Source organism: Calidris pugnax, unplaced genomic scaffold (assembly GCF_001431845.1).
Source record: "Calidris pugnax isolate Ruff unplaced genomic scaffold, ASM143184v1 scaffold127, whole genome shotgun sequence".
In the NCBI taxonomy this organism is placed as follows: Eukaryota; Metazoa; Chordata; class Aves; order Charadriiformes; family Scolopacidae; genus Calidris; species Calidris pugnax.
This window is the reverse complement of record NW_015090883.1, coordinates 1,768,204-1,779,416: the sequence shown is the minus strand read 5'-3', so window position 1 is coordinate 1,779,416 and position 11,213 is coordinate 1,768,204. Positions and strand designations below refer to the sequence as shown.

General features: G+C 37.7%; 1 protein-coding gene across 1 annotated transcript in view; it reads right to left on the bottom strand.

Annotated features, from left to right (window-relative positions):
• Positions 1 to 925: 925 nt before the first annotated feature.
• Positions 926 to 11,213, bottom strand: part of RPS6KA5 (ribosomal protein S6 kinase, 90kDa, polypeptide 5) — an 82,469-nt gene continuing 72,181 nt past the window's right edge. Inside the window, exons 13-18 of the mRNA XM_014947008.1 lie at positions 10,474 to 10,567; positions 8,137 to 8,307; positions 4,875 to 5,066; positions 4,100 to 4,259; positions 2,922 to 3,085; positions 926 to 1,960 (exon numbers count right to left, since the gene is read on the bottom strand). Coding sequence (XP_014802494.1) covers positions 1,721 to 1,960; positions 2,922 to 3,085; positions 4,100 to 4,259; positions 4,875 to 5,066; positions 8,137 to 8,307; positions 10,474 to 10,567 — 1,021 coding nt within the window. The 3' untranslated portion in view covers positions 926 to 1,720. The remainder of the gene's footprint in view (positions 1,961 to 2,921; positions 3,086 to 4,099; positions 4,260 to 4,874; positions 5,067 to 8,136; positions 8,308 to 10,473; positions 10,568 to 11,213) is intronic.

Below are 11,213 nucleotides of genomic sequence, written 5' to 3'. Positions count from 1 at the left end.
ATAGCATTACATTTTAGAATCTGTAAAACACTTTAAAAGTTAATAACTTCAAAAAGTAGAAATAAAAATTATTGTATCACAGTACTAGACACCTCACCTTATCAGACATCTTTTTACCCTACATGGTTTTTTAAAAAATTAAATAAATAAAAAAAATAATCTAAGACTTATATTACCAGCTGTTTAGAACAAGATACATGGAGTTACTTTTTAAAACAACATAAGAGTTCCGTAACGCCTCTTTTTGCTCTTAAAATTCAAATAAATGGGATAGAACGTAACCACAAATTTAAAAGGCCTTAAAGTACTACTGCTTTGGTGCATTGAACCAATGGTTCCTTACATGCATGAAGAATCAAATTCTATGATATTCTTCACAGAGCTGGGCAAAAGTAGAAGATCAAGAGTTCTATACATGTTACAGAATCACAGAACTGTAGGGGTTGGAAGGGACCTCTGGAGATCATCTCCTCCAACCCCCTGACAAAGCAGGGTCACCCAGAGCAGGCTGGACAAGAACACATCCAGGTGGGTTTTGAATATCTCCAGAGAAGAAGACTCCACACCCTCTCTGGGCAGCCTGTTCTAGGGCTCTGGCACCCTCAAAGTAAAGAAGTTTTCCCTCATGTTGAGACAGAATTTCCCATGTTCCAGCTTGTGTTCATTGCCCATCCTGTCACTGGGCACCACTGAGAAGAGCCTGACCCCATCTTCTTGACACCCGCCTTTTAGATATTGATACGCATTGATGAGGTCCCCTTTCAGCCTTCTCTTCTCCAGGCTAAAGAGACCTAGGTCTCTCAGCCTTTCCTCATCAGAGAGATGCTCCAGTCCCTAAGCATCTTTGTAGCCTCCACTGGACTCTTTCCAGTAGTTCCCTGTCCTTCTTGAACTGGGGAGCCCAGAACTGGACACAGTACTTCAGCTGGGACCTCACCAAGGCAGAGTAGAGGGGGAGGATGACCTCCCTCAACCTGCTGGCCATGCTCTTTTTAGTGCACCCCAGGAGACCGCTGCCCTTCCTGGCCACAAGGGCACATTGTTGGCTCGTGGTCAACTTGTTGCCCACCAGGACTACCAGGTCTCTCTCTACAGAGCTGCTCTCCAACAAGTCAGGCCTTCACCTGTACCAGTGTGTGGGGTTACTCCTCCAGTGGTGCAGGACCCTACAATTGCCCTTGCTGAATTTCATTAGGTTCCTCTCCACCCAACTCCCCAGCCTGTCCAGGTCTCTCTGAATAGCAGCACAGCCTTCTGGTTGTGTCAGCCACTCCTCCCAGCTTTGTATCATTGGCAAACTTGCTACGGGTACACTCCACTTTCAGAGTTACACTCTGCTGACAGAGCTTTCCTTTCTTAGAACAGTGGGGAAGAAACTGGGAGGAAGATTCTGACACTGAGGAACAGTCTTCCTCAAAGCTGCACCATGAGCAGCATAGCTCCTTACCTTGAGCTTGACTGCACACTAGTAATTTAGCCCTAAAAGAATACGATGTGGTTGTATAATAGTATTATACCATATCCAGTGATACCAAACTTAATGCTAAAAAGAAATGTACTGAAATACAAAGCTAAAAAGGATGATTGAAATACATTTTTTAAAGCGACAGACGTAGTCCTGTAGCCTGTAAGCCATATGGAGGAAAGGTGGGAGAAGATGATATAGGTACTGCCAAGTTTATAACCGCTTAAATCTTCAAGCTGGGACATCCTCTGCTTTTCAGTCAGAGAACTGGAAGATGGTTTCTGGGTTATTGCTGTCTGTAGGGTTTGTTGGTTGCAGTGTCTTTGTAGGTGTAGTTTTACCATGAGAATGAGAGGAAGAAGAATGTGAACTTTCACTGGAGCTGCTACGTGTCTCTGTGCTTGTACTCGTTTTTTTCATTTTCCTTCTCTTTGCAAGAGGTGCCTTGTCAACATTCTGGAGACAAAATCCTTCCCTTTTGTACTTGTTAAAGGCCTGTTTAAAAATAAAAGGTAATTCTAAGCTTTTCAAGAGGTTTGAAACATTTTATGGCTCGTAGCTTATTAAGAATGTTCTATGGTAAATCACAAGATAAAACTGTAATCTCTTGACAGATCCCTACAAATTCTTACTGTAGCTGTAACTAACTTTACTAGCCTTTACACATATTTAAGAGCCAATATATAACATTATTAATTGGCATCTTCCCTTTGTTCTTTTAAATTTAGAAGTATTATTTATTAAGCCTTAAACCTATTTAAGAATACAGTTTCAGAAACTAGACTTAGATTAGTTTTCCTTTCAGCCCAAATTACGTTGCATTACTGGGACCTCTCCAAGTAACAACTCCTTTCTTTTTCTCTTCTTCGTAATAAGTGTCTACAAGTATTTCAGCATAAGTCTGCTCAATTCCAGTTTATTCCCTGTAGAAGGAATCATGAGAATCAACACTATGTTTGTATAATACAATTGCAGCTCAAACATTTTTAGTAAATATACAATGGTAGACAGGCAAGTCCATTAAAAAAAAAAGATATTAAAAACATGAATTAGAGATGTTCCAGAAATTTTACCTCGATTTTGTAACCAAAAGGACAAAAAGTCAAACAGTTACTTAAGTTAAATAGAAACTTTCTACTCTTTTTATAAAAGTTTGAAGACCTTTTAATAGATTTCTCAAAGAAACAGAACATTTGTAATAGCTATTTTGTGAACAGCTGTCTCTCAGTCCCCAAAACCCCACTAGTGTAAATGTCTTCAAGAAATTTATTCTCGCTTCATCATTCATGTTTTCAGTGTACTCAATCATAGATGTTGTGAATGGAGGAAAAAACTGCAGCTATAGGCAATCATGGAAATATAAGGACAAATACTTATTTTTCATTAAGAGAAAATGTACATAGATCAACACATTACAAAAAATTTAGCCCATGACATAAGATTTCTTAGAACTTACATGAAAAGTGGCTTTGACATACGTATGCACCGCAGCTCCTGAGGAGCCTAAGTTATCGGGAGTCATGAGAGGGTTGGATGACAGTTGGCTGCCATCCTGAAGCCATTCGTTGTACCTCAGGCTGGACATTTTAATTCTTTTGTTTGGATCCACTGTTAGAAGTCCTAATAGAAATACATTACATTCTCTTAAAACTCTGAGCTATTTATCTTCTTTTAATAGAAAACGCAATTATTTTTTTTAAGAAACTTATCAAAGCAATGCATGAGATTAAGTAATGACAATATTTATCCTAGGTAAGCCAATATTTATCTTAGATAAGGCTCACACGATGTTCTACTATCACCCTCTCCAGAAGAATCATTAATGCAAGAAACTGCTCTTTAACTGTTTGATAACTCACATCTCTCTTCACACAAACACCGAACTACCAAATGATTCCTTCACTTAAAACCTGTCTAGGATGAAATTCAAGAGAGTTGGCCTCAGGATGGAGTTCAAGGATGAGTTGGCCTCAGATTCTCTGCAGGATTCACTGAAGCCTGAATCTGGAGATGGCCAAGCTTTGGCAGAAAAATACCTCACAAGCCTGCTTCTACAGAAATTCAGAACTAAATCTTAGTAGAATTAAGACTGGTGTCTATCTCGTGCTGAAAACATAATTAGATGCTCAAAATCTGAAGAAGAATCAAAGCATGGCAAATGTGAATGAAACACTCAGAAATACAACGGTCTTGGTACACGCATTTAAAAACAGCCCGAGGGGAAAAATGACAGTAATATATTCATTTTCTGCAAAAGCTCAGCTTTTAAAACATTTATCTCATAACCTAGCGTTTTTACAAAAGCAAAAATAACATAGAAGAAAAACTCTGCTTTTAGGTACCTTTTTAAGAGTGACTTCAGTTTTTCTGAAGCTCTTCAGTTACTTCTAACCCCACTAACCTTCTATCAGCATCTCATGACATCAGAAAGCTCTCTGCCAGGGGTACAAGCAATTGTAAAAGGTGATGTGTCACCTTTCCCCATAACTTTTACTGGGGGTCAGTACATGGCCCAAGCTGTGGATATTATTCTGTCAAGTCAAGCACTCACAGCATCCAGATATTGCACAGTTCTCTAAATTTTATCTTTTGAGATAAAAATATAAATTACACGAAATATTTCTGAATACATACCTTGAATTAACTCCTTCGCCTCTTCAGAAACATTTTTCCAAGCTTCTCCTTCAAAGGAAAATTCTCCCTTTTTTATTTTCTTCATAATTTCCAATGCACTGGTACACGTTAAACTTTTGTCTTGAGACTGAAATGGTACCTGCCCTGATAGCATTGTATACTGTCACGAGAATAAAAGCAGTATTAACAGACACAGTGTATTTATTGACAACCCTACTACTGAATATGGAGTGCTGCTGTTCGCATCACCAGCACTATACACTAAAACTTTGACTAGCATAACTTCAAGGCTACAGAAAATATAAATTATGCAACAATTTCTCTGGAGTCCTTGTTAGAAAAAACCCATTCATATATTTCAGGAAACTACAAACAAAACACAACAGTATTTCTACCCAGTTTATATCTACTGAAATTAATTTTCTGTAAATCAGAATGCAGGCTGACTCCTCTTCTGTATGAAACTGTAGGAAGATTATATGGATGCCTGTGAAATCTCCTAACGAGAATATCTCTTTTTAATAACGACAATGTATCAAGTATTTTTTCCACTCCCAGAAATGTTGAATTTAATTTACTGCTTAAGGGAAAAAAAAAGTCTCTACCCCTGGAAAACATGTGTCTTTGGAACCTGATATTTGTGGTGCGGTATTTTCACCTCACTTGAATTCAGCATCTACCCAGTTCAAGTCTGAAACTGTGTCAAGTCCTTTGCATTTTAACAAAAAAGAAAATACATACAATAAAGTTACAATTAAAAACCTCAATTACTTACCAAGATGACCCCCAAACTCCACAGATCACAAGACTCGTCATAACCATTGTGATTCAAGAGCTCCGGGGCAGCATAATGAAGAGTAAAGCACGGGGTCTTAAGAGGCTGATTATCAGGTGGTTTTAAACGAGCAAAGCCAAAATCAATTATTTTTATTTCCGAATTATCAGTTTCATCTGTAAACAATAAATTCTGAAAAGCAAAAAAAAAAAAAAAAAAAATCAGTATCAGCACTGGTTAGAAAATTGGTTAAAATACTTAACAGTTCTTTTTTTCCCCTACATGTATTACTACAGAAAATTTACCATTTACTATAGAAAAGGGGAACTGTGAGACACTGGGGAAAAAATGGAAAAGTAGAAATAACAGTACTCTGGGATGCAAGAAAATGTTGTGTGTTTATCTGTCCCCTGTATAGGCACAAGTCAGGAGACTTCTGTCTGAGATTATTAATGAAAATGGGTATTTAGCAGAGAGCAGTGAGGAAAATCATTTGGGGAACACTGAAAAGAGAGTAACAGAAATGGAGAACTGCCTTCTTCCTCAAACAAAGCACATTTTCTTAAGCTTCCCCTTCCTTCTGGCATGTTCCGAACGACAACCTCGAACCAATGGCCTTCCTGCATCACCATAAAGAAGCTTTGATACAGAAGTCCCTGAGAATCCCAGCTTTAAAGACTGAAAAGTTGGACTTGAAGACAGAGAAGCTGTTATCAGTTCAGAAAAAGATTTAAGACAATCTGTTCTTCTTTTCCCTTAGTATCTCCATTTGTCAACAGATAGCAGAGCAAAACTGTCTTAGGAAAACTGGCTGAGGCCTGAGAATTATAGATTATTTCTACTCTTCCCCTGAACTTCTGAGAGAAAAAAAGGAGAGCAAAACTTTTGCCTTTGGAGGCAAATTTATTTATGCAATGTTAGAAAGTCTCACTATTAGAAATCCTACAGCCCTAAGTAGTTTTGTAATACAAAAGGAGAATGACTCAACACAAGGTAATTCATTACAAACTCCTTGAGAATGGGAAAAAATTATTGCTAGGCTGCACACAGCTCAATAATGAGAACCTGAGAGTGTTCATTATGGATAAAAGAGAACAGCACATACAAACCAGCATTTTTGCATTCTGCACTGCTGTTAGAAGCTTAATGCACAACCAGAAAAGTCAGTTTCCCATTTTAAAATGTTGTGCAAAATCGATCTGAAGGAAGCTTAATTTCAGCAAAAATACTATTTCAATGAGGATAAGTGATTAATCCAATCATCTTTTTTCTATCCAGTAACATTGGTTTAAAAAGACCTCCTTTCTTAAGACAAAAATTAAATTGGTGATGTGAAGAAAGAAACGTTCTAATATGGGTTCATGCTAATTGTTCATTAGGTAAATAAAACGTCTCACAAAACACTTAAAGCTATACTCCATGTATATTTTGAGGATGTATAAACAACATTACCTCTGCCTTGGTATGTTTTTTCTAGTATCATTAGAACCCAGTCTATAGATTAATGATCACAGAAACAGTCCTCAAACCCTCTACTGAGATGCTCCAAATGGCCATGTTGCACAAATTCTTTATTTATGTGAATTCTCTATTTTCTATCCAGTACTTTCCCTCTATTTTGGAGAGCAATATACGTGATCGAATCACTATTGCTGAAATAGAAGAGTCTTCCAGTTGGTGCAATTAAAAAAATGTCTCATCCTTAGTGACCAACCGTATTTTTTAAAATAGGCTTATCAGTATCACATTAGATGTCAAAGTTGAACATCAAATAAATCTGACTGGAATTGTTAGAAAACCAACAGAATTCCTATATCTGTCATTTTTACAGAAAGGTGCGCTACCCACATCTGTACTGGGAAGCCTGCATATCCCATATCAAGTTCAAGTCTGAATCTGAAGTTTGAACTTTCAAAATCACAAGCAGGAAGGAGACAGGCTGGATAAGTCCAACATTCTGGAGCTGTTTGGAAACCCTTCATTACTAGGACTTCCCAGCCTTCTGTTCCTGAACATGATGTAGAATTGGAGATGGCCTGATTTACCCTACAGCTGAAGCTCTGCTTCACAGAACCTGGCCTTTACGTTCAAGGTGGTAGTAAGGCTACAAATGATGAAAGTAGGAAGAGAGAAAGGATTTCTGGGGTTTGTCCTTTTAATGATGACTTGCTTCCAAAGCTGTTTTCTTTCCCTCATGACCTCAGCAGAGAAACTTCTTCCAAGAGTCACATTTGCAACTGACGCATTAGAATTTCACAATAGCTCCTTCTTTATTTAATTGTTTATTTAGTACAGGGATTCCAGTACAGAGATGTTTTCAAACGCATTTATTTTGGACTGATGTTTCAAAAACAGTTTAATACCAACACCCAGTAGACAATTCTCTACGTGTTGAAATTACTATAAAATAAGTAAGTTTGTAATATACCAGGAAAGTGTATTACAAAAGGATGAAACACCAGCAGGAATGGTGGATCATTTTAAACTCCAGATAAAAAAGAAGCAGCTATTTCCTGAGGTACGATAACTGGAATCACCAATACAACATAACATCCTTATTGGATGAAATAACATCAATCTACACTATTCTAGAAAGAAAACTAACACATATCCAAGCCCATTGCTGGCAAAGAAAAAGGAGCAAATATTGGCTCCAGGAAGCAGAACAAAGCCAGTGGGTGACCTTAACAGTAAACTGAATTGTCTGGAAGATGCTGCCGCACAGTGAAAATACCAGAACAAGTAATTATTGAAAAAAACATATATGAAATAATTGTTTCTCTTAGGAAACTATTAACTGAACTCAAATCACACATCTTTATTAGTTGGCTGTATTAGGTTGTGGTTAATTTTGTGTTTAACTGGGAGAGAAGACAGTATAAGGGTGTTGCAGGTACCTCCAAAATCAGCCCTACTGAGGAAATTAGGATGAAACAAAAGGTGGAAATGTACAGGTACAACTGAGCTCTACTTGTGAACTGTTTCATGCAATAAATACATACTTACCACTAGTAAAAACTGTCTTCAAATAGGCAAAGAAATATTTTTGAATGAGTTGGAGTGTAAATTGCTTAAAAATTAAAAACATTCCCTAACGGTTACTTTTACCTATGAACTGAAAAACATCTACAGAATTTGCTAAGTAAAAGTTCTAACGTTTATTAAAAATATAGAAGTAGAAAAAGCTGGAGGAATAGAAATATGTCACATCCCAGATACTTAATAACTGAATGTCTAAACATATATAAGTAAGTCACTATACCTCAGGTTTCAGATCCCTATGGACTACTCCTACGTCATGCATATGGCTCACCGCTGAAACAAGTCTGCGCATAATATGACTGGCTTCAGTCTCACTGAAATGTTTCTTTTTTTGAATACGTTCAAGCAATTCTCCTCCCTTCAACAATTCCATCACTAGAAATGTGTGAAGCTGAAAAGATAAAGAAAAATATGGGATGTTAGAAATTTGATACTACAGACCAACATTCATTCAGGAGTTAGGTGCTACTTTGATTCTCAAAGTTTGAAGAAAGAACTCTGCTGCTCATACCAATATGGAAGCACCAAATTGTATCTCACATGGCATTTTTCCCACTAATCTCACTAAAACTGAAGAAAGTTGATGTCTTCCCCATGTCCACCCATATTTATTTACAAAACCACAATGCTGCCATGTAAATGGACAAATTTGTAGGGAGATGAAACGCCTTTCTTTAGGCTAACAAATAAAGCTAGAAAAGCTAGGCTTTTGCTGTTTAAGCCTGTTGTGATATAGGGATACATTTCTATTAATATGTGTAAGGAGCTAGACATCCAATGCTACCAAATCCTTTAAAAGTACCCTGAAACTTCACTGTGAAATCAAAAATTACCTAGAATTTCTTCCGATTTCATCCCCTACAGAGCAGTAGCCAAAGCTATTCTAGCATTAGAATCACAACAGACATCTTCCCAAACATCAAAGAGGATTTTTTTAAATTAAAAACATAATCGTTGTTTAGATGGTTGTTCTTTTCAAGACAATCAATAAGCAGTGACTTCCTGGATGACAAGACAAGATTAGCACACTATCAACCAAATGCCTTGCCATTAAACAAACAGCAGAGTTCTCAGGACAGGGAAGTGAGTTTTAGCACTGCCCAAAGGCAATGGCTGTGGGCACGCGATGGCTTCTAGCGTTTCCTTCCCCTGAATGACAGTAACAAAAGAAATATTTGCAAGCAAAGAAAAAACTTCTGGGAAGAGGTCAAAAAATGGAATTCAAAGAAACAGCCAGGAACAGAAGATGGACTGTGTTTAGATACCAAGGAACAGAAGCGGAGCTACTCAAACAGGAAGCAGTAACACTTCTGGGAACAAACAAGGTGTCTCCGAGTCACACTGCTGCTCGCGCTTGCAAATTCTATTTATGGCTTGGGAACAGCTGACAGGTAAATCAGAAAGGACTGAGACTCCTCTCTGCTAGAAAACTTCTTGTGGCTCACCAAAAGAGACTGCAGCCCAATACTCTATGGCTGGATTACTAATGTAGAATTTGATCAGACAGGTATTTGATCAGCAAGTTTGAGTAATCTGGAAAATGACACTTAGTTGCTGCTGGTAGCTCCCAGAACTACAATGGTTTGGTTGGCTGAGAGTGGCCTATTCAGTCACAGAGCAATCTGAGGAACATATTTTTTAGATATTCCTAAGTATAGTCAGTCATTTTACTCTAAGGAAAGTGAAACAGTGTCTTGTTCTAGATGCATGTACTCATACTGTACATAGATGTTAAAAAAAAACAGAAGGCTTCCTTACCATTAAAGATTACAGTACTTATTTTTCATCCTCTCAGCTCATTTTAGAAGTGCTCCAAGTGAATGCTCTGCTGGTTCTTGTATAAGCAGCACAATGGGGAGATGGGGTATGTGGGGAGGCAAGAGGGCCTAAGTTCCATTACAAAATCATGGACTGGAATCATGGAGTAGTTTAGGTTGGAAGGGACCTCTGCAGGACATCTGGTCCAAAGCCCCAGCTCAAACCAGGGCCAGCCTCCAAGTCAGATCAAGTTATGGCTTATTACATGCTGCATTACACTAAGGAAAAGGATAACTAAGGTCTCTAAATAAACCCTAAACTGATCTCAATAAATTTTCAAATAGAGGTTCTACTTTCACATTTGGTAATTTAGTAAGCTACTTGGTTATCTCCATTAAGTTACTAATATGTAAGAAAAAAAAAAAAGCTAGATATATAATCTTCATATGCAAGACTTTCACATTATTTCACAAAATATTTTTTTAAGATTCATGACAACTCTAAGGGAAGGTGATTAGGTATCTCAGTATCATAGATATGGAAACTGGACCATGAATATATTGTATGACGATTAACAAAGCAGAATAAGGACAGAACCAGGAACAGAATCCAGGACTCTAATTCCTCCAAATACTTTTTTGATTTGCTTGATCTGCTTGAATGCAGAACTTCTGCTTCATCTTCTACACTGACTACACAAAAGACCTAGGGAAAAAGCTGCCCCCACAGTAATACAGGACACTTAACTCCCAGAAGGCAGTGTGTTTGGCAAGTGCTGATTGTAGTTTCTTCAAAATACCTGGTCATGATAAACTTCATGCAACTTCACTACATTTGGGTGTCCTTCGCAGAGTTTCAGAGCTGTTATTTCTCTCTGGGTGTTGGCTTCCATTCTGGAAAAATTGAGCAGTCATTTTGTACCCATTCTACTGAGCAAACTGTACATTCAAAGAGTTACACCTAATTTTTAATTGCTTGCAATCCAGACTTTTTAACATTACAACTGCTTCACCACAATTAAAAGCATATTCAAAGAAAGCTGAGCAAAAGTCTCCACATAACCCTGAAAGTTAGAACATTAAAAAAACCACACCCAAATCAAACAATGTTTTTGATGCAACTGCAGCTTGCTACAGCAAACCTGACATGACATTATAGGATAGTTTCTATCTAAACCAAACCTTTCCCTTAGTCCAGGGCAATTTGACTTCACCTCTGTTCCTACAAATATTTGTTCGTTCAACTTTGTCTTGAAGACTCAAATTACTTTTCCATTCTTACAGGAGATAAGTACTTCTAAAGCTTTATTGAAACTATGAGCACCTACCAGAAAAGAGTGACACCATCTATGTATGAACTGTTACACAACTGAACCCCTAAACAGGCCATTGTAAAAATCAGAAATGGAAGAGATAAGAACAGAATAGCTCCAGAGCAAAAGTCATCACATAGACTCTCTTTCTGAAACCTGTATCTGATTGTCTTTCCTGAAATCTAGAGGGGGGGGGGGGGGGGCACCAAAAACAAGAAAAATTAAAA